The sequence below is a fragment of the Mesoplodon bidens genome (genome assembly GCF_964165515.1).
Source record: "Mesoplodon bidens genome assembly, chromosome: 7".
Lineage (NCBI taxonomy): Eukaryota > Metazoa > Chordata > Mammalia > Artiodactyla > Ziphiidae > Mesoplodon > Mesoplodon bidens.
This window is the reverse complement of record NC_138164.1, coordinates 9,650,547-9,671,090: the sequence shown is the minus strand read 5'-3', so window position 1 is coordinate 9,671,090 and position 20,544 is coordinate 9,650,547. Positions and strand designations below refer to the sequence as shown.

The following is a 20,544-nucleotide window of genomic DNA, read 5'->3' as shown; positions in this document are numbered from 1 at the left end:
CGCCGCCGAAGGAAAAGCAGCGGGCGCGCGAGGGGAGCCCCGGAGGGCGGCCGGGCGGCCGAGTTAGACTCCGGGGCGGTCGCGCCGCGAGCCCCCGCGCTCCCCTCTTCCGCGCGGCGCTCCGGTAGAAGAACTTGCTCCGCTCGCGACTCGAGCGGCGAGCGTTTCCTAACGTGAGAGGCCGGGCGCCGCGGGCGAGGGGCGGGGAGCGGGGCCAGCGGGCCGCGAGGCGCCGGGCGGAGGCGGCGGGCCCCATGCCGGCGGCCAACATGATGGAGAGCTTGCAGCCGCCCGCCCTGCAGGTGCCCGAGCCGCGGGGCGCGCCTGAGGGCAGCCGGGTCTGGTCCAGCTCGTCGACCCCCACGCTCCGCCGCCGGCGCTTCAAGATGCGCCGCACCAAGAATGTGCAGGAGCCGAGCCTGGAGGCCGGGCTGAGCCGGGACCTGCCCGGCGTCTTGGCCCCGGGCAAGGAGTTTCTGCAGCTGCCGTCCATCGAGATCACGCCCTCCAGCGACGAGGACACCCCGTGGTCCAACTGCTCCACGCCCAGCGCTTCCCCGCGCCGCAAACGCTTCCTCCTTCGCAAGTGGCTGCGGGTGAGTGAGCAGAAGGAGTGCAGCGAAAGCAGGTACGTGCCTGTCCCGCCCCAGCCGTCTTCCCCTTTCCTCTCCGGTCTTCCCCTTTCCTCTCCGGCCTCCCCATAGCCGTTGGGGAGGTGGGGGGGGTGTGTGTGCCCAGGGCACCCCGGGGAACTTCGTCGAGGATTGCAGGAGCCATTCGCCAGGGTGGACGGCTTCCCCACGTGTCACCCATCTCCCCAGTCCAGGCCGGGGGGCCGGTGACTTTCCATTACACGGGTACTCGGGGCTTCGTGCTGCGTCCAATCCCATTGGATCCTCACAGCAACATGAATAGTAACAGCCACAGCAGCTGATGTTTATTGAGCCCTTATCGTTCTCGGTCAGTATGATGAGCACTTCACAGTCCATCTATCTCCACATTTAATCCCCACGAAACCTCTTTGAGGTCGGTACTCCCGTCAGTCCCATTGTACAGACAGGGATCGTAGAAGGCGAGAGAGGTTAAGTGGCTCCTCCACTCAGACTTCAGTTTCTAAGCTCCATTTCAATTTTTATTATTTTATTGTGGGCCACCCCGGGTTGCCTTTCCTGGCCCCCATGTGTAGAGGAGGTGGCGGAGTATTCACATTGAGTGAGTCACATTTCTTACCACAGAGAATCTTTAGACATCTAGGCCTGGTCCGCACCATGATGGTTTGTGCCAGCTACTTTTTGTCTGGATAAGCGTGGCATCTGAGTGGTCGGTGAGTTTGCTTTCCCAGGGCAGAGGACTGGTGTAGAAGACCATAGGGCAGCTCCACACAGCCTTGGCCAGGGGTTGTGTTTGAGCCAAGCCCATTGCCTGGTGGAGGAGGGGGGCAGTCCTCAGTGGCTCACTGATGTCTTGGACCCGCCCCCCCCCATTTACCTTCAGGCTCTAGGGCCCTGTCTCCAAGCAGTGGTCTGTGCCTTTGTGTGGGGCAGACAAGTGATTGGCCACCTTCCCCGGGACTCCTCCTCCCATTCTGTTCAATTCCATTCATTTTAGTTCAACAAGTATTTATTGGATGTTCTTATGAGTTCAGTCTGGTACCAGCTAATGGTGCTATGGCCAGGAGGCAGGGAGGGAGGGTGGGTAGAACTGGGTAGAGTGTGGGGATGTGGAAGTTGAGAAGGAGGATGGGAGGAGGCTTGGATAAGAAATGACGGCCTGTGAGTTTCCCTGGTATTGAGGAGATGGAATCTTTGGAAGACATACACTATGTGTGCCGTGTGGTACTGACTATAAGGCAAAGAGAGGAAGAAGACTTCTGGAAGGAAGAGGCTCAAACCACAACACGTACAGATAGGTAGTAGAAAACAGGAAGAATATAATGTCAGGGGCATGAGATCAGGAGAGGGGAACAGTACAGATGAAGGCGTGAGAACAGGGTGAGGTGTGTCGTTGAGGGGACGCTGAGGAATTGGGCTGGGTTACACGGATGGTGAGCATTTTACGCCTGCCAGGCTTTCTTTCTCTTTTTTGGTTGTAATGACTGGATGAGGTTATCCCTGCAGGCGCAGACGTAAAGCTTTGTTCTGGGGCGTTTTGGGGACCTGAGGATAGCAATTCTTTCTGTACTCCTACTTCATCCTGTCACCTTTTCCAGAGAGTAGAGGGAAATGGGGCAAGCTTGGTGGGAGCTAATCTTGAACTAAGATAGTTCATCCAGGTTTAGTCAGCTTTCCCCTCAAATGTGAGAAACCCTAAAAGAGGCCCTATTTTTTTTTTTTTTTTTTTTTTGCTGTATGTGGGCCTCTCCCGTTGCGGAGCACCGGCTCTGGACGTGCAGGCTCAGCGGCCATGGCTCACGGGCCTAGCCACTCCGCGGCACGTGGGATCCTCCCGGACCGGGGCACGAACCCGTGTCCCCTGCATCGGCAGGCGGACTCTCAACCACTGCACCACCAGGGAAGCCCAGAGGCCCTATTTTGATCCTGAGATTCTGCCATGTGTACTGAGGACAGAATATGGGGAAGATTCTTACGCTGGTAGCCAGGGAAGGGATAGGGGAGGGTTTGGTTAGATTTAGGGAAGTCTGTCTTGGTTTAGAGAGTCTGTCTAAAGGTGCAGTGGAGGGACTTCCCTGGCTGTCCAGTGGTTAGGACTCTGCGCTTTCACTGCCAAGGGCACGGGTTCGATTCCTGGTCCGGGAACTAAGATCTCTGCAAGCCGTGTGGCCAAAAAAAAGTTTAGTGGAATCTTCATTTTTGTTGGAGCAGGAAACATACTTTTAAATCAGGAAGGGTTTTCACCTTCTAGGAGAAGTTTAAAAACTGGCAGTTGGGAATTCCCTGGCAGTCCAGTGGTTAGGACTCCGCACTCTCACTGCCAAGGCCCAGGTTCAATCCCTTGTCGGGGAACTAAAATCTCACAAGCCGCATGGCACAGCACACCCCCAGATGGCAGTTGTTTTCAATGGCGGCTTGCTGGATTAGAAGAATATATGTATATATGTATAAAAAGACAACCTCTGGATTCAAACCCAAATTTGTCTGACTCAGATCTCTACTCTTAACCACTGTTAAACTGCCTCCTGTTGGACTCTATCTCGATTGTGGCCAAAACAAAAACCCATCTCTTTTAGGCCTTGGAAATAGAAGGCTTCTTGGAAAGAAAAGAAGCAGTCAAGTGAAGGGGTGCTTGTAAATGGCCAAGATGATTCCCTGAGGAGGGATTGACATTTAGAGGCAATAGGGCACAAAGAGAATTGGAACTCAAGTCAGGAGACGTGGGTTTAAATTTTAAGTTCTGTCATTTCTTCGCTGTGGAGCCTTGGACACCTCCCTTCACCTGTTTCATCTTCTCCATCTGTGGATTAATGGGAGGTCTCAAGTGATAGACGTGGAACTGTTTTGTAAACGTCCTCTTGCTGTGCAAAGGGGAAGGATTATTGTCATCATTCTGTGAGTGGCTCACATGGAGTGGATGTGTGCTTGAGAGTATAGGTTACATACTCACGTGTCCTGGAGCAGCACCTGGGACTCCTCACACGTTACCTGATTTGGATATAATGATTGGAAATTGACCCAGCTCAGGCTTGGATTAGGGGGATTAGCACACCAGGCCCAGCACAGCGTCCTTCCTCTTCACTGTCCCCACCCCAAGTCTACCTCTCCGCAACAGAGAAAAGCCCCTTTCAGGCCTGCGATGCAATTCTGTCTGATGTGGTAGAAGGCACGGGGTCAAGAGGGCCTCAGCTTGTGGATTTTAACTGCACAAAGATGAAAATATAAAGAGAATCAGGAGACCCCTTTCTTTTCCTTAATCCTGGGAAGAAAGAAGTAAAGAAAATGGTGAAGTTAGCAAAGACCTTGGGGGCCAGTACTCTGAGTCCAATTTTGTCTGTTTCATCCTTGGATCTTCACTGTCTAGCACTGTACTTGGCCTTGCGTCATGATCAATAGATGTTTATTGATGGGTAAATTAATAACAATTGAGTGAGTGATTCCTTTTTCTTTCCTCTTTGGAGTGAAATTATCCTTATTCATGAATCAGGGAAAATTTCCTGGAGGACATGAGTCCAGAACTGAATATTTTGATGTGTGACAGTTTTATTGAGATATAATTTACATCCCATGCAATTCAGTCAGTTTTAAAGCACATAATTCAATGGTTTTTAGTATATTCACAAATATGTGTAACTATCACCACAGTCAATTTTAGAACGTTTTCATGACCTCGAAAAGAAACCCATACCCTTTATATATCACCCTCAATCCCCCTCTATTCCTTGCCCCCAGCCCTAGGCAATCACGAATCTACCTTCTGTGGAGAGCTGAGTTTTGAATGGGAACCAGAAGCCTCTTGGTGAAGGCAGTTTGCGTGTGCTGGCTTGAAGATGGGGATGGATGACCAAGTGTGGTCTTGATGAGGGATGTGGAAAAATGAGGGTGGTGAGGTGATGGGCCGACAGACTGTGATTTATGCTGAAGAGTTCGAATTTCAATTAGTCCGTCAGTCAACAAAGATGTATTGAGATCCTATGGACAGTGTGCTTTGTCTGCAAAGAGGATTCAACTCAACGGGGAGCCATTGTAGGTTCTGTCTGTCTCTTCAGTGTTGGTCTGCTTAAGGTTCTGAATCCAGGCTTATTTCTCCTTCTCCATCTCCCCTCCCTCTCCCTCACCCCACCCCCTTTCCTTCTCCTGAATCTACATACTATCATTGGACTGTTTTATTCACTCTCTTGAATCTAATTATTCCTGCATGGTGATGATTCTCACACTTACATCTCAGACCTCATCTCTTTCCTCAGCCTTAAGCTCATCTCTCCAACTGGCTGATGGGCATTTCCATTGGAATGTTCTTCAGAACAGTCCATAACTGAACTCTTCACCTTTCCCTCCAAACCAGTTCCTCTCACTCTGTTCCTTGAGGTGAGGGTTGGTACCCTTCAGTTTTGCACGGTTTCCTTCCTTGGGAGGAAGTCTGTCTTCTCATCTCCACCACCATCTCGGCTCCCTAGGCCACCACCATCTCTCACATATGTTATTCAAGCGTCCTCCTAACTGGTCTCCCTGATGCCGCTCACCCTGCAGCCAGAGTTACGGTTCAGTGCCTTGGATGGATGCTTCCTTTTATTTCTAGGTCTTCACAGACATTGTTCCTTTGTGTGGAATTCCTCTTCTGTAACACTGACCCCCTTGGCCACCCTGCCCTTCTTCTCCTTTGGATCTTACCTTAGTTATTGTCCCTCTAGCAGGTATTTCCTGACTCGCGTATTTATTACATCTGTGTTCTTAAGTTGTGACTACTTGGTCACGTTGTATCTTTCACTGGATCAGAAGCTGTGCGGGCAGAGTTAATTGTGTTCAGTGTTTGTTTTATTCAGTGCTGGCTAAGCTCTTTGCGTGGAATGTAGTAAACATATACTTAGGGAGTGAATAAATAATCAAATGGATGAAGGACTCTAAGGAAATTTGATTTTCATGGAATTCTATTGGAAATCATTTTACAAAGCAGGAAGTCCTCTTGAAGTTGAATAATTATGCCCTCGTGGGCCATTTATGTAAATCTGGATTACTATGTATTGTTTGTCTGTTTTAAGTCTTTTGGTTTCTTTCATGGTTTTTCCTTTGTACTGTGTCTTCCCTCAGACTGCAAGTGCCCATAGACCAGACATGGCTGCTCTTCTAAGGGTGTTCTCTATTTGGGGAGACAACTTTGGCATCACCAGGTGAAGAGTGGTTGACCTCTCCCAAAACGAGGCTCCAGAGAGCAAGAGCACATTGGGGGCAATATTTTGGCTTGTAGTTAACCCGGGGCCCAGGTACAAATAGTGCTTAGCCTTTTCCCACCAAAGACCTGTGGCAACTTTGAAGGCTATTTTTATTTTTGGAGCTGTGGTTGCCATGGTAACACAGTACATTTTTCCTAGTCTTCTGATTCCAGGTCAGGACAACAGTTGTTCCTCTTGCAGGAGAGAAGGATTTTGTGATAGATGCACCCTTCCTTCTACCCTTTTTCCCTCCTACTTAATCAAACCAATATTTATTGAACACATGTTACCTGCCAGGTACTGTTCTAGACACCAGAACCAATAGCGAACAAAATAGTTTCTGCCCTAGAGAGTTTACATCCTAGAGAGGGGAGAAAGACAGTAAACAAATTAACAATGCAACATTGATCCCTACTTGTTTAAAAACAAGTTACTTGAGCACATCACTGAAAGGGAATTAGTGTGTTTTCTAAACTTGGGAAATCAGGAGTTGTAAAAGGAATGCCTTCTATGCTGCGCTGGAGAGAGATATGTTGGGCGTGGAGCTGGGGGCTGACTCCCCTCCCACCGATAGTAGGACTTCATTCAGTTCTGGAATGCAGATGCACCTGTTTCTCTGACCTCTCCTGGGCCTCTCTCTGCAGCTGTCAGGTGCCAGGGCAGTTGTTCTGGTGTTTTGCTTCTTTCTTCCTCTTTGCTCCAGTGGAAGCCAAGAGCCAAAGGGCTGCCAATACAAATGGCCCTTCTTTATGTCGTGTAATGAGAGCCTTGAAGGCAGGTTGGGAATGCTATTAACTGGGGGACAATAGAGTATGGAGCCTTGAACTGGGAGCCTGGGGAGAGGTGCAGAGGAGAGAGGGGATGCTGACACCTGCTGTTGGGAGATTCCGGTCAGAGCGGCAGAGAATGGTGCCTGCTTGGACACAAATGAACGCAGTGCTGGCAATAGCAATGTGATTATCTCTTAACGTGGGGAGCATTTGATCCTTTTCTCCGTGATTTACAAGGCCCTGGGCTCCGGAAGCCGGCGCAGAGTATAATTATTCTTTGTATTTGCCCCAGCACTTACCACAGTGCCTGGCACACACCGAGCCTTCCAGTAACATGCTTCTGGCACGACGCTCCACCACTTCATTTGTTCCCGCATCCTAGGGGGTGGATGTAATGAGTATGTCCACTTGGATTTAAGGGAATTGAAACTCTGAAACATGCCCACATCCATACAACTGAGTAATGATGGAAACCTGAGTCAAAAAGGTTGTGTCCCGTCACCTTTAATTTAGACCTTTTTCTGTATTGTACAAACATGTATACATCTGGCATTATACCAAGGCTGATGTTTGTGTGCTGACGATGTGGGTCATTAAAATCCACCGGAAATGTTAAGTAAAGACCAAATATTAGAAGTGGCTGTTTCAGCATGCCTCACCCTGTGAAAAGCTTTGATTGGATTTTACTTCCCCTCCATTCCCTTCCCATTTGGAGGGACACGTTAAACCTTCAGGCTGGGCTTCCCTGGTGGCGCAGTGGTTGAGAGTCCGCCTGCTGATGCAGGGGACACGGGTTCGTGCCCCGGTCCGGGAGGATCCCACATGCCGCGGAGCAGCTGGGCCTGTGAGCCATGGCCGCTGAGCCTGTGCATCTGGAGCCTGTGCTCCGCAACGGGAGAGGCCACAACAGTGAGAGGCCCGTGTACTGCAAAAAAAGAAAACAAAAAAACCTTCAGGCTTTCACAGCAAGGCGAGTCCAAATTCCGCAAAATATGACAGCTTGGTTGCTCTGTGTGCCACTGAGCTGTGACTGGCCTGTGCCCTTGAAGGGTTTAGTCTAGTGTATTTATTATTCATCCACTCATTTGTTCAACAACAGATTTTAATTGAGTGTCTATTAGGCAGTCAATGAAATCATACAAATAAATGTAAAATTTGAAAATGTGGCCAGTGCTTCCACAGAGGGGACACCAGTAGCCGTTAACATTTGGTAGTCCTGGTGATTGGCCAGCCTTTGTTGTGAAGGACATCCTCTCTGTAGAAGATCTTCCTGAGGAAGTGGGGTTGCATGGACATTTTGTTTTAGGAGAGCAGAAGCAATTTCCTCACAACATAAGGTCTAGCTCATTCATTTCACAGAATACGCAAAGATGGCTCATGTTTTGTTGGCTGGAGAATCCCAGCTGTGAACATGGGGGTAACCAGGGCTTTTTCTGCTCCTTCCACTTTCTGCTGGACATAGAGCCATTGAACTTTCCTTTGGTTTCTCCAGCAGAGGATGGGCAGGAAAAACAAAAATTCTGTTTCTCACAAACATCGTTGATGCAGTGATTCAGAATTTAGTTATTTTGGGCTTGTTAACTGCATTTTTCTCCCTCATAGCCACAGAGAATCTAGAGTCCTAGAGCCTCTACCCGCAGTTGCCTGCTAGATTAAGGCCCCTTTGCTTGACAGGTGCTATTTGCAAATAATTCACTCTCACTGTCTTAATCAGCTCAGTAGTATCCTCAGAAGGTTAATAAGAAATACTTGGCACCGATAGCCTCATCCACCAGAGGGCAGACAACAGAAGCAAGAAGAACTACAATTCTGCAGCCTGTGGAACGAAAACCACATTCACAGAAAAATAGACAAAATGAAAAGGCAGAGGACGTTGTACCAGATGCAGGGACCAGATAAAACCCCAGAAAAACAACTAAATGAAGTGGACATAGGCAACCTTCCAGAAAAAGAATTCAGAATAATGACAGTGAAGATGATCCAGGACCTCGGAAAAAGAATGGAGGCAAAGATTGAGAAGATACAAGAAATGTTTAACAAAGACCTAGAAAAATTAAAGAACAAACACCTAGAAGAATTAAAGAAGAAACAAACAGAGATGAACAATGCAATAACTGAAATGAAAAATACATGAGAAGGAATCAGTAGCAGAATAACTGAGGCAGAAGAACGGATAAGTGACCTGGAAGACAGATTTGTGGAATTCACTGTTGTGGAACAAAATAAAGAAAAAAGAATGAAAAGAAATGAAGACAGCCTAAGAGACCTCTGGGACAACATTAAACGCAACAACATTCGCATTATAGGGGTCCCAGAAGGAGAAGAGAGAGAGAGAAAAGACCTGAGAAAATATTTGAAGAGATTATAGTAAAACTTCGCTAACATGGGAAAGGAAATAGCCACCCAAGTCCAGGAAGCACAGAGAGTCTCAGGCAGAATAAACCCAAGGAGAAACATGCCAAGACACATAGTAATCAAACTGACAAAAATTAAAGACAAAAAAAAATTATTGAAAGCAACAAGGGAAAAATGACAAATAACATACAAGGGAACTCCCAAAAGGTTAACAGCTGATTTCTCAGCAGAAACTCTACAAGCCAGAAGGGAGTGCCACGATATATTTAAAGTGATGAAAGGGAAGAACCTACAACCAAGATTACTCTACCCAGCAAGGATCTCATTCAGATTCAATGAAGAAGTCAAAAGCTTCACAGATAAGCAAAAGCTAACAGAATTCAGCACCACCAAACCAGCTCTACAACAAATGCTAAAGGAACTTCTCTAAGTGGGAAACACAAGAGAAGAAAAGGACCTACAAAAAAACCCATAGCAATTAAGAATATGGTAATAGGAACATACATATCGATAATTACCTTAAACATGAATGCATGAAATGCTCCAACCAAAAGACACAGGCTTGCTGAATGGATACAAAAACAAGACCCATATATATGCTGTCTACAAGAGACCAATTTCAGACCTAGGGACACATACAGACTGAAAGTGAGGGGATGGAAAAAGATATTCCATGCAAATGGAAATGAAAAGAAAGCTGGAGTAGCAATACTCAGATAAAATAGACTTTAAAATAAAGAATGTTACAAGAGACAAGGAAGGACACTGCATAATGATCAAGGGATCAATCCAAGAAGAAGATATAACAATTATAAATATATGGGCACCCAACGTAGGAGCACCTCAATACATAAGGCAACTGGTAACAGCTCTAAAAGAGGAAATCGACAGTAACACAATAGTGGGGGACTTTAGCACCTCACTTACACCAATGGACAGATCATCCACACAGCATATTAATAAGGACACACAAGCTTTAAATGACACAATAGACCAGATAGATTTAATTGATATTTATAGGACATTCCATCCAAAAACAGCAGATTACACTTTCTTCTCAAGTGCACATGGAGCATTCTCCAGGATAGATCACATCTTGGGTCACAAATCAAGCCTTGGTAAATTTAAGAAAATGGAAGTCATACCAAGCACCTTTTCCAATCACAATGTTATGAGATTAGAAATCAGTTACATGGAAAAAAACTTAAAAAACATAAACACATGGAGCCTAAACAATATGTTACTAAATAACCAACAGATCACTGAAGAAATCAAAGGGGAAATCAATAAATACCTAGAGACAAATTACAATGAAAACACGATGATCCAAAACTTATGGGATGCAGCAAAAGCAGTTCAAAGAGGGAAGTTTGTAGCTATACAAGCCTACCTCAAGAAACAAGAAAACTCTCAAATAAACAATCTAACCTTACACCTAAAGGAACTAGAGAAAGAAGAACAAACAAAACCCAAAGTTAGTAGAAGGAAGGAAATCATAAAGATCAGAGCAGAAATAAATGAAATAGAAACAAAGAAAACAGTAGCAAAGATCAATAAAACTAAAAGCTGGTTCTTTGAGAAGATAAACAAAACTGATAAACCTTTAGCCAGACTCATCAAGAAAAAGAGGGAGAGAACTCAAATCAATAAAATTAGAAATGAAAAAGGAGAAGTTACAATGGACACCACAGAAATATAGAGCATCATAAAAGACTACTACAAGCAACTCTATGCCAATAAAATGGACAACCTGGAAGAAGTGGACAAATTCTTAGAAAGGTACAACCTTCCAAGGCTAAACCAGGAAGAAATAGGAAATATGAACAGACCAATCACAAGTAATGAAAGTGAAACTGTGGTTAGAAATCTTCCAACAAACTAAAGTCCAAGACCAGAGGGCTTCACAGGTGAATTCTATCAAACATTTAGGGAAGAGCTAACACCCAGCCTTCTCAAATTCTTCCAAAAATTTGCAGAGGAAGGAAGACTCCCAAACTCATTCTATGAGGCCACCATCACCCTGATACCAAAACCAGACAAAGATGCTACAAGAAAAGAAAAGTACAGACCAATATCACTGATGAATATAGATGCAAAAATCCTCAACAAAATACTAGCAAACAGAATCCAACAACACATTAAAAGGATCATACACCATGATCAAGTGGGATTTATCCCAGGGATGCAAGGATTCTTCAATATATGCAAATCAATCACTGTGATACACCATATTAACAAATTGAAGAAGAAAACCCATATGATCATCTCAATAGATGCAGAAAAAGCTTTTTTTTTTTTTTTTTTTTTTTTTTTTTGTGGTATGTGGGCCTCTCATTGTTGTGGCCTCTCCCGTTGCGAAGCACAGGCTCCGGACGCGCAGGCTCAGCAGCCATGGCTCATGGGCCCAGCCGCTCCGTGGCATGTGGGATCTTCCCAGACTGGGGCACGAACCCGTGTCCCCTGCATCGGCAGGCGGACTCTCAACCACTGCGCCACCAGGGAAGCCCCCAGAAAAAGCTTTTGACAAAAATCAACACCCATTTATGATAAAAACTCTGGAGAAAGTAGGCATAGAGGGAACCTACCTCAACATAGTAAAGACCATATATGACAAACCCACAGCAGACATCATTCTCAATGGTGAAAAACTGAAAACATTTCCTCTAAGATCAGGAACAAGACAAGGATGTCCACTCTCACCACTATTATTCAACATAGTTTTGGAAGTCCTAGTCATAGCTGTCAGAGAAGAAAAAGAAACAGAAGGAATACACATTGGAAAAGAAGAAGTAAAACTGTCACTGTTTGCAGAAGACATGACACTATACATAGAGAGTCCTAAAGATGCCACCAGAAAACTACTAGAGCTAATCAATGAATTTGGTAAAGTTGCAGGATCCAAAACTAATGCATAGAAATCTCTTGCATTCCTATACACTAACAGTGAAAGATCAGAAAGAGAAATTAAGGAAACAATCCCACTCACCAATGCAAGAAAAAGAATAAAATACCTAGGAATAAACCTACCTAAGGAGGTAAAAGACCTGTACTCAGAAAACTATAAGACACTGATGAAAGAAATCAAAGATGATACAAACAGATGGAGAGATATACCATGTTCTTGGATTGGAAGAATCAATATTGTGAAGATGAGTATACTACCCAAAGCAATCTACAGATTCAGTGCAATCCCTATCAAATTACCTGTGGCATCTTTTACAGAACTAGAATAAAAAATGTTAAAATTTGTATGGAGACAGAAAAGACCCTGAATACCCAAAGCAATCTCGAGGAAAAAGAAACAGAGTTGGAGGAATCAGACTCCCTGACTTCAGACTATACTACAAAGCTACAGTAATCAAGACAGTATGGTACTGGCACAAAAACAGAAATATAGATCAATGGAACAGGATAGAAAGCCCAGAGATAAACCTACACACCTGTGATCAACTAATCTACGACAAAGGAGGCAAGGATATACAATGGAGAAAAGACAGTGTCTTCAATAAGTGGTGCTGGGAAAACTGGACAGCTACATGTAAAAGGATGAAATTAGAACACTCCCTAACACCGTACACAAAAATAAACTCAAAATGGATTAGAGACCTAAATATAAGACCAGACACTATAAAACTCAGAGGAAAACATAGGAAGAACACTCTGTAACATAAATCACAGCAAGATCTTTTTTGATCCACCTCCTACAGTAATGGAAATAAAAACAAAAATAAACAAATTGGACCTAATGAAACTTAAAAGCTTTTGCAAAGCAAAGGAAACTGCAAACAAGGCGAAAAGACAACCCTCAGAATGGGAGAAAATATTTGCAAATGAAGCAACAGGCAAGGGATTAATCTCCAAAATATATAAACAGCTCATGCAGCTCAATATTAAAAAAACAAACAACCAATCCAAAAATGGGCAGAAGACCTAAATAGACATTTCTCCAAAGAGGACATACAGATGGCCACAGGCACATGAAAAGCTGCTCAACGTCACTAATTATTAGAGAAATGCAAATCAAAACTACAATGAGGTATCACCTCACACCAGTTAGAATGGGCATCATCAGAAAATCTACAAACAACAAATGCTGGAGAGGGTGTGGAGAAGAGGGAACCCTCTTGTACTGTTGGTGGGAATGTAAATTGATACAGCCACTATGGAGAACAGTATGGAGGGTCCTTAAAAAACTAAAAATAGAATTACCATATGACCCAGCAATCCCACTACTGGGCATATACCCAGAGAAAACCATAATTCAAAAAGATGCATGCACTCCAATTCATTGCAGCACTATTTACAATAGCCAGGTCATAGAAGCAACCTAAATGCCTGTCGACAGATGAATGGATAAAGAAGAAGTGGTACATATATACAATGAAATATTACTCAGCCATAAAAAGGAATGAAATTGGGTCATTTTTAGAGATGTGGATCGATCTAGAGACTGTCATACAGAGTGAAGTAAGTCAGAAAGAGAAAAACAAAATATTGTATATTAATGCGTATGTGTGAAACCTAGAAAAATGGTACAGATGAACTGATTTGCAGGGCAGAAATAGATACACAGATGTAAAGAACAAACTTATGGACACCAAGGCGGGAAAGTGGCGTGGGGTGGTGGTGTTGGGATGAATTGGGAGATTGGAATTGACATATATACACTAATATGTATAAAAAGGTAACTAATAAGAACCTGCTGTATAAAAAATAAATAAAATAAAATTCAAAAAAAAGAGACAAGCTCTGGCCAATGATGAGCTGATATGGGAATCCAAAGTCTCAGCACCTTTGCCTCAAGCGGGGTAATACCAAAAAGACATCCTAGCTCAAAGCTCCCCATGGAATTGGGAAAAACAAACAAACAAACAAAAAAACCTGCAATAGTTGGCACCATGCAGGGAACTCCAAACCCCACTCATCCAGGTTAAGTGGATAGGTAATGGAGAATGATTGAATGAACGAATGAACGAACCTTTAAAAATAAATATATTGTGTATTTAATACATATAAATATTACATATGTATGTGCGTATTTATACACATATGTATATATACATTTTTTTTTTTTTTTTTTTTTTTTTTTTTTTTTTTTTTGCGTTACATGGGCCTCTCACTGTTGTGGCCTCTCCCGTTGCGGAGCACAGGCTCCGGACGCACAGGCTCAACAGCCATGGCTCACGGGCCCAGCCGCTCCGCGGCACGTGGGATCCTCCCAGACCGGGGCACGAACCCGTGTCCCCTGCATCGGCAGGCGGACTCCCAACCACTGCGCCACCAGGGAAGCCCTATACATATATTTTTAAACCCTGGGTGTCCCATAGGGCAAGTGAGGTCCCATTGGCCGTGGGATGGTGACTCACATTTACCAGCAAGAAATTTTAATTTGCGTATTGAATACGATTCTTGTCTTGATGTCAGCAGTCGGGTTAGATCCATCCACATCAGAGAGACTTAGAGACTTGGCCTGCCCTGTTCTGGTTGAGGACAGGATAAGCCCACCTGTGGCTGAGTGATGATGGGTCTGGAGTCACAGGTGGTGGCGACTGATTGTGAATTAGAGAGTGATGGGGGCAGCTGAGGAAGAGAATGTTTCCACCTCTCCCAAGGCTGTTCCTCTGCAAAATACTGTCCAGAACTTCCCAGGCCGACCCTGTTCCTCACTCTGTCTACACAGATGACTTCCCAGGGGCTGCCTTTGACTTTTATTCCAGTAGCAATTTCCAGCCTGCTTCAATGGGGTAAAATTCCAGCCTGGAGCGAGTTTTCTTCCCTCGGGCTGCTTTGCATCATTAGTTTCCTCCCACGTAAATGGAGGATCATGATAATCCCCACCTTGTAGGTTGGTTTGAAGATGAACTAAGAAAGGCAAGGCATCTCTCTAAAGTGTCTGTGCACAGTATGTGCTCACCTTCTGATCGTTTCCTTTTATCTCCCTCCCCTTCAAATTCAAGGGAAAGAGGTGTTTTCATATTGGTGTCCTTTGGGGCCAAGCTTATCTGATCTGAAGGACAGGCCCTGGGACTTGTGGTTCTTTGTCATTGCACCACCTTTGCTGAGTCACTTGGGGGTGGCAGACCTGAAAAAAATAGTGGTCCAGAGGGTGGTTAGGGCAGTGTGTGATCAGCTAAGGCAGCCTGTCCCGTCTCAGTATTTCCCCGTGCACTTCTGGAACCTGATCCCCCTTCTCACGGGAAAGGGAGGGGCCCTCCCGGGAAAGGGAGGGGCCCCTCCTAAGTAACCAGTGCTGAAGGTGTTACACGTATTTTGCCTGTGCTGAACTTCCTGTGATGTGGCTTCATGAATCTTTGATTTCGGCTTAATCAGTGCTGCCTAAGGCTCTGTTGGAGGACTAAATGCTGGAGGGCAGGATTATCTTCTGAGATTGAGATGAGTGACATTCTTTGATATGCAGGATAATAAGGCGAGAAGATGCTTTTGGTGCTAGGGAGAAGATGCAGAAAGAGAACTTTTAAAAAATGAGAAGAAGTTGTAAGAAAGAGCCAAGGTAAGGTTTAAAGACAGTCTTTAAGAGAGAGATGAGGAGGGTAGCGGGAGGTACAAACTGTTAGGTGTAAGATAGGCTCAAGGATGTATTGTACAACATGGGGAGTAGATCCAATATTTTGTAATAACTAAATGAAAGTTACCTTTAAAAATTACATAAAAAATTAAAAATTAAATTTAAAAACATATGAAGCATTTGTGAGATTAGGATTGATTTTGTGTGTGCTCTGTGGTGCTTGTGCCATCTTTCATGAGACTTATTTGGGGAATTTATAGTTTGAGAAACACTTTAACTTGTTATATCAGAATATTTTATGAGCACTTAGTCTTATATTAGTAGGAATATTGTGATCTGTTTTATCTCCATCAACATCAGTGATAAATATTGTTTGAATATGTACTGTGTAAGAGACATGTTTAATATTTAGGAAAATAGGAAAGCAAACATTTAAGTCTGCTTTGGTAGAATCTGCCACTTAATACTGATGTGAACTTGACATATTTTTTTCTTTTTTGAGATTCCTCTTCTCACCACCCAATTTTATTATCTTCATTATATTTTTCACTTTTGAAATTTTCCTATTTTTTAAGTTGTCTTTTTTTTTTTTTTTTTCTTTTGCGGTACGCGGGCCTCTCACTGTTGTGGCCTCTCCCGTTGCGGAGCACAGGCTCCGGACGCGCAGGCTCAGCGGCCATGGCTCACAGGCCCAGCCGCTCCGCAGCATGCGGGATCTTCCCGGACCGGGGCACGAACCCACGTCCCCTGCGTCGGCAGGTGGACTCTCAACCACTGCACCACCAGGGAAGCCCTTTAAGTTGTCTTTGTTGATGATCCGTATCCCTTCTCTGCAGCTCTACTGCTAAGCCACAAGAATTTGAGGTCTTTAGGAGCAGGGGCCTTGGCTGCTGCTGTGTCTCTGGTTAGAACAGAGCTGGTACCTAGAAAACACTCAACCACAGCACAGAACGCATACATTTTATGGAATGAACCGTGGTTAGTAGTTATCCTCATTATGAGTGAGTGCACCAAAGGGCTAGGAAAAAAATGTAAAATACCTCCTCTTTGCTCCAGGAGTTTATATGCTCGGACCGGAAGGGCAGCTGTGGGCAGAACTCTGCTCTAAGAGTATGCTGACTAGAGTTTTATTTTTTGCAATGCTATTAAATACCTCTGTGGCTTTATATGTGTCTCTTAACTTCTTTGGCCTTTGGTTTCCTGTTCTGAAAGGGAATGAAGCAGACAAGATCTTCTTTTTTTATTTTTCCCCCTTTTAAAATATTTATTTATTTTGGCTGCGCAAGGTCTTTGTTGCAGCATGCGGGATCTTCGTTGCGGTATGCATACGGTATCTAGTTCCCTGACCAGGGATCGAACCTGGGCCCCCTGCATTGGGAGCGTGGAGTCTTACCCACTGGACCACGAGGGAAGTCCAGACAAGATCATCCTTTTAGGCCTCTTTTTGCTGTCAGGGTTGGTCCATGACTTTATTAGTAGAATTATAGACGATGATAAAATGATAAGCTGCAGACAGAGTAACAGTGAAAGGAAGCAGGACTCAACAGGAGTCTGCAGAAGTGAGCCAGGACGGTTTCTGTCTCTGCCTGTGAAACGCCTCTCCAGGTATCTGAGTGACACTGGTCCTCCACTCCCTGCTGTGCAGCCAAGGCCACCTCGCCCTCCTGGTTCAGTTCATGCAACTCCCTTCTCCGCCAATCACTGAGCTTTCAAACTGATTTTCCCCGCAGAGATCCTTACTTACTTAAACCTTACTCAGCTTCCTTGCATGTTTAAGGCCAGAAGGGGCCTTTGTGGTCATCCAGCACTCTCAGCAAACTGAGGTTCAGAACGATGAGGCTACTCGCTCTGTGTGCTGCCGAGTTAGTGGCAGAGCCAGAGCTGGACCCAGACTTCTGAGCCCAGCCCCAGCACTATTGCTGCAGTGTACTTGTGCTCTGTTTTCCATATGTTTTTATTCTTTTTTTTTTTTTTTTTGCGGTACGTGGGCCTCTCACTGCTGTGGCCTCTCCCGTTGCGGAGCACAGGCTCCTGATGCGCAGGCTCAGCGGCCATGGCTCACGGGCCCAGCCGCTCCGTGGCATGTGGGATCTTCCCGGACCGGGTCACGAACCCGTGTCCCCTGCATCAGCAGGCGGAATCTCAACCACTGCGCCACCAGGGAAGCCCTGTTTTTATTCTTAATAGGTGAGTGTTGCTTTACGCATGACTCCAAAATGAGTGTATAGGGATGCTCTAGAGAACCCAGTTGGGTGCCCTGAAGTCTTTTCATAACCCACTTTAGCAGCCCTCCTGCTCTCGCTGCAGATACAAGGCTCACTGAAGATTTGCTACAGTCTTATCTTACCGTTAGTTGATGAAGGTGGTAATAATTAAGTAGTCAGCAGCTATGTATTGCTTGCCGCACATTTGTTTTGCACTGTGCTAAAGTGGTGGGAATGCCAAAGAAAGAGCTAGAACTGCCCTCAAGCGCTGGCAGGCAGAGGAAGCAGGACCTTCCAGGTTTCTCCCTCGCCTGCTCCCATCACCTGCAGTCGGGCACCTCCTACCTCTTTCCCCGCTCGTTGGTTCTCTCCATCCTCATCTCCTTAGCTTGAGCCTTCATCCCCTCTGCTTTACTGAGAGGACTTCCTTATAGGCCTCCCACTTAACCCTTTGCTTTCTTCTAATAATCAAATCACTCCCCTCTCCAGATTTCTTCAATGCCTCCTTGTCCTCTACAGGATGAAATTGCCTGCTGTTTCTGTAACACACAAGGCCCTTTGTGGTACAGACCCTGCTTACTTGCGCACATTCATCTCTTGCCGTTCCCACGTCCTCCTTCATCTCCAGCAGTGTGGGCTTCGTGCTAAGGTCGAGGTCCTTGACTGAGCTTGCATCTGTTTCTTGCCATGTACCGATCTCTCGGAATGTGGTCTGCTAGTCAAATTTTACTCATCTTTTAAATGTCAGCTCAAATACTTCCTCCTCTGTGGAGTGCTATCTGTGTTCCCATGCAACCCAGGTGTTCTTTCACTGGTATGGGTACTGAACTTTGTACATACATTTCCCCATCGTGCCCTCTGTGAAGCAGTTACCTTATCGTGTGTAATCTCATTGTTTGATGGACTGTCTCTTTCTCCACTAGGCAGTAAACTCCTTCAGGGTAGAATGTATCTTTCTCTTTGTGTTCCCTCAGATGGAGCCTGGCACATAGTAAGTGCTCCGGAAATGCTGGTTTGAATGAAAGATGTAATTTCACTAAGTACTATTGAAACTAAGTCAAGGATGGAATACTTTTTACCCCAAGAAGGAAGAGTTATTCCAAATGCTGTAGAAATGTCAGAAAGAATTGAGGTAGGGAAAAAGGCCATTAGGCAGTCATTGGTGACCTTTGATAAAGGAACAGTTTGTATCAGGCAGTAGAATTGGAAGCTTGATTGTAGGGGGTGAAGTGAATAGAGAGGGAGTGGGTGCAGCTGGTGGGGATCACCATTTCGGGGAGGTGGGTAATGAAAGGGAAAAAGGTGGGTAGCTTCAAGAAGTATGATGCAACCCAAATAGTCTGAGCCATTTGGAGTGAATATTCGCCCTCTTGGGGCAACTGGGCATCACAAATACCAACTTGTCTCATCCAAATGAGACTGGAAGCTGAGCTCAGGAATGGAGCCTGCCCATGCAGTGTCATTCATTACCTTCTCACTCAAATTGCCCAGAGAAGGAACTGGATGTAAAGATGAGTCTGAAGCAGGTGGCTTTTTTGATCTAAAGAATCCTAGCTAAAGAAACAGGGAAGGGCCAGGGTTTTCCCTGCTTGTTGTAACCCCCCCCCTCATTTACTGCTGAAATGTGAGTGATGAGCAGGAAAGAGAGAGGAGAACAGGAGCATTTTGAGTGACAAGAACGTGTAGGGTATGTGTGTACACGTGGAATACTTTTTAAGTGTCAACTCTGCAGATGGGCAATTACAGAATGGAAGTAGAGCTTCTGGACTAGCTCTCTGTGCTCCTCTAATTTCCCCTCAACTCTGAGTCGGATCTCCTTAGCCAGTGATTCGTGTTGTTGGGGAGGAAGAAAAATTTCCTGTATCCTTCTAGGTTCTTCTGGCTGGTCTAAGAATGAAATTGACATGAGACAGATGAACAGGAGAAGATGGGAGAGACCCAGGAAATCTGAGTAATTTGCCATAATGGCCCAAGCCCTCTCCTTAAATACCATCCTCAGCTAAAGACGGAAGAGGATGCTGAGGGTGGGGAGAGTCAGTTCTGGGAGGTGACCGGGAAAGGCACAGTGTGAACAAGGGTGATTGTGATTCAGATTTCAGTTGTTCCCTTCTCCACTGATAAGAGTTGCCGGAGATTTGGTCCTCCTCCTCTTCCAGGTGGAGAGGGAGACGGCCTGATAGATGGAGATTTCCCTTACAAACGTAGAAGTCTCTTACAGAAGGGCAACTCCTACTTGGTTTTTAGAGCCCTTCCCAGGTCTGCTGTTTTCTCAGAAAATAACCAGCTTAAAACAATCGATGTGCCAAAGAGACATATTTTAGGGTGGCCTATTCTGCTCCCATATTAGGTATATGCTCTTAGCCTAGCAGAGTTACATGGAGGACTCAGACCTAGAGGACTCAACACTCTTGCAGGCTTCAGGCATCTTCCAGCACAATCGCCGGCCTAGTCCTGAGCTTGGAAAAGCACTTAAAGGATGTTGTTGTAGGAGGGGTGCTGTGTTGGTCAGAAAGAACATTGTAGATGAGTTATAGTTACAGTGGGGTTAGGGCAGATGAAGGGACTTGGTTACATTAAATGGGACACTTGTAGTCTTGCTCTAAATAAATCAAGATCAATCAAATAAAAAATATTTCTTCAAATACTGACTTTTAAGTGAGATAATGTGAAAAATGCATAGAGTGGGCACTCAGTACATGTTAGTTTCCCTTTTCTCTATGAAACAAACTTTTGGTTCTTCATAATTAACTGTCTTTAGCCTTTCAGCTTCATTTCTCAACACACATTAGGGTTCTTGAGGGTAGGGTCTTTGGGTACTTTTGTGTCTGCTGCTTTCTAGCACAGTACCTGGCCCACCCAAAGTTTGCT

General features: G+C 45.1%; 1 protein-coding gene across 1 annotated transcript in view; it reads left to right on the top strand.

Annotated features, from left to right (window-relative positions):
- Positions 1–254: 254 nt before the first annotated feature.
- The window catches only part of GRAMD1B (GRAM domain containing 1B), a gene marked incomplete at its 5' end in the record, with an annotated part of 165,757 nt that continues 145,467 nt past the window's right edge, over positions 255–20,544 (top strand). Inside the window, one exon of the mRNA XM_081239914.1 lies at positions 255–628. Coding sequence (XP_081096040.1) covers positions 255–628 — 374 coding nt within the window. The remainder of the gene's footprint in view (positions 629–20,544) is intronic.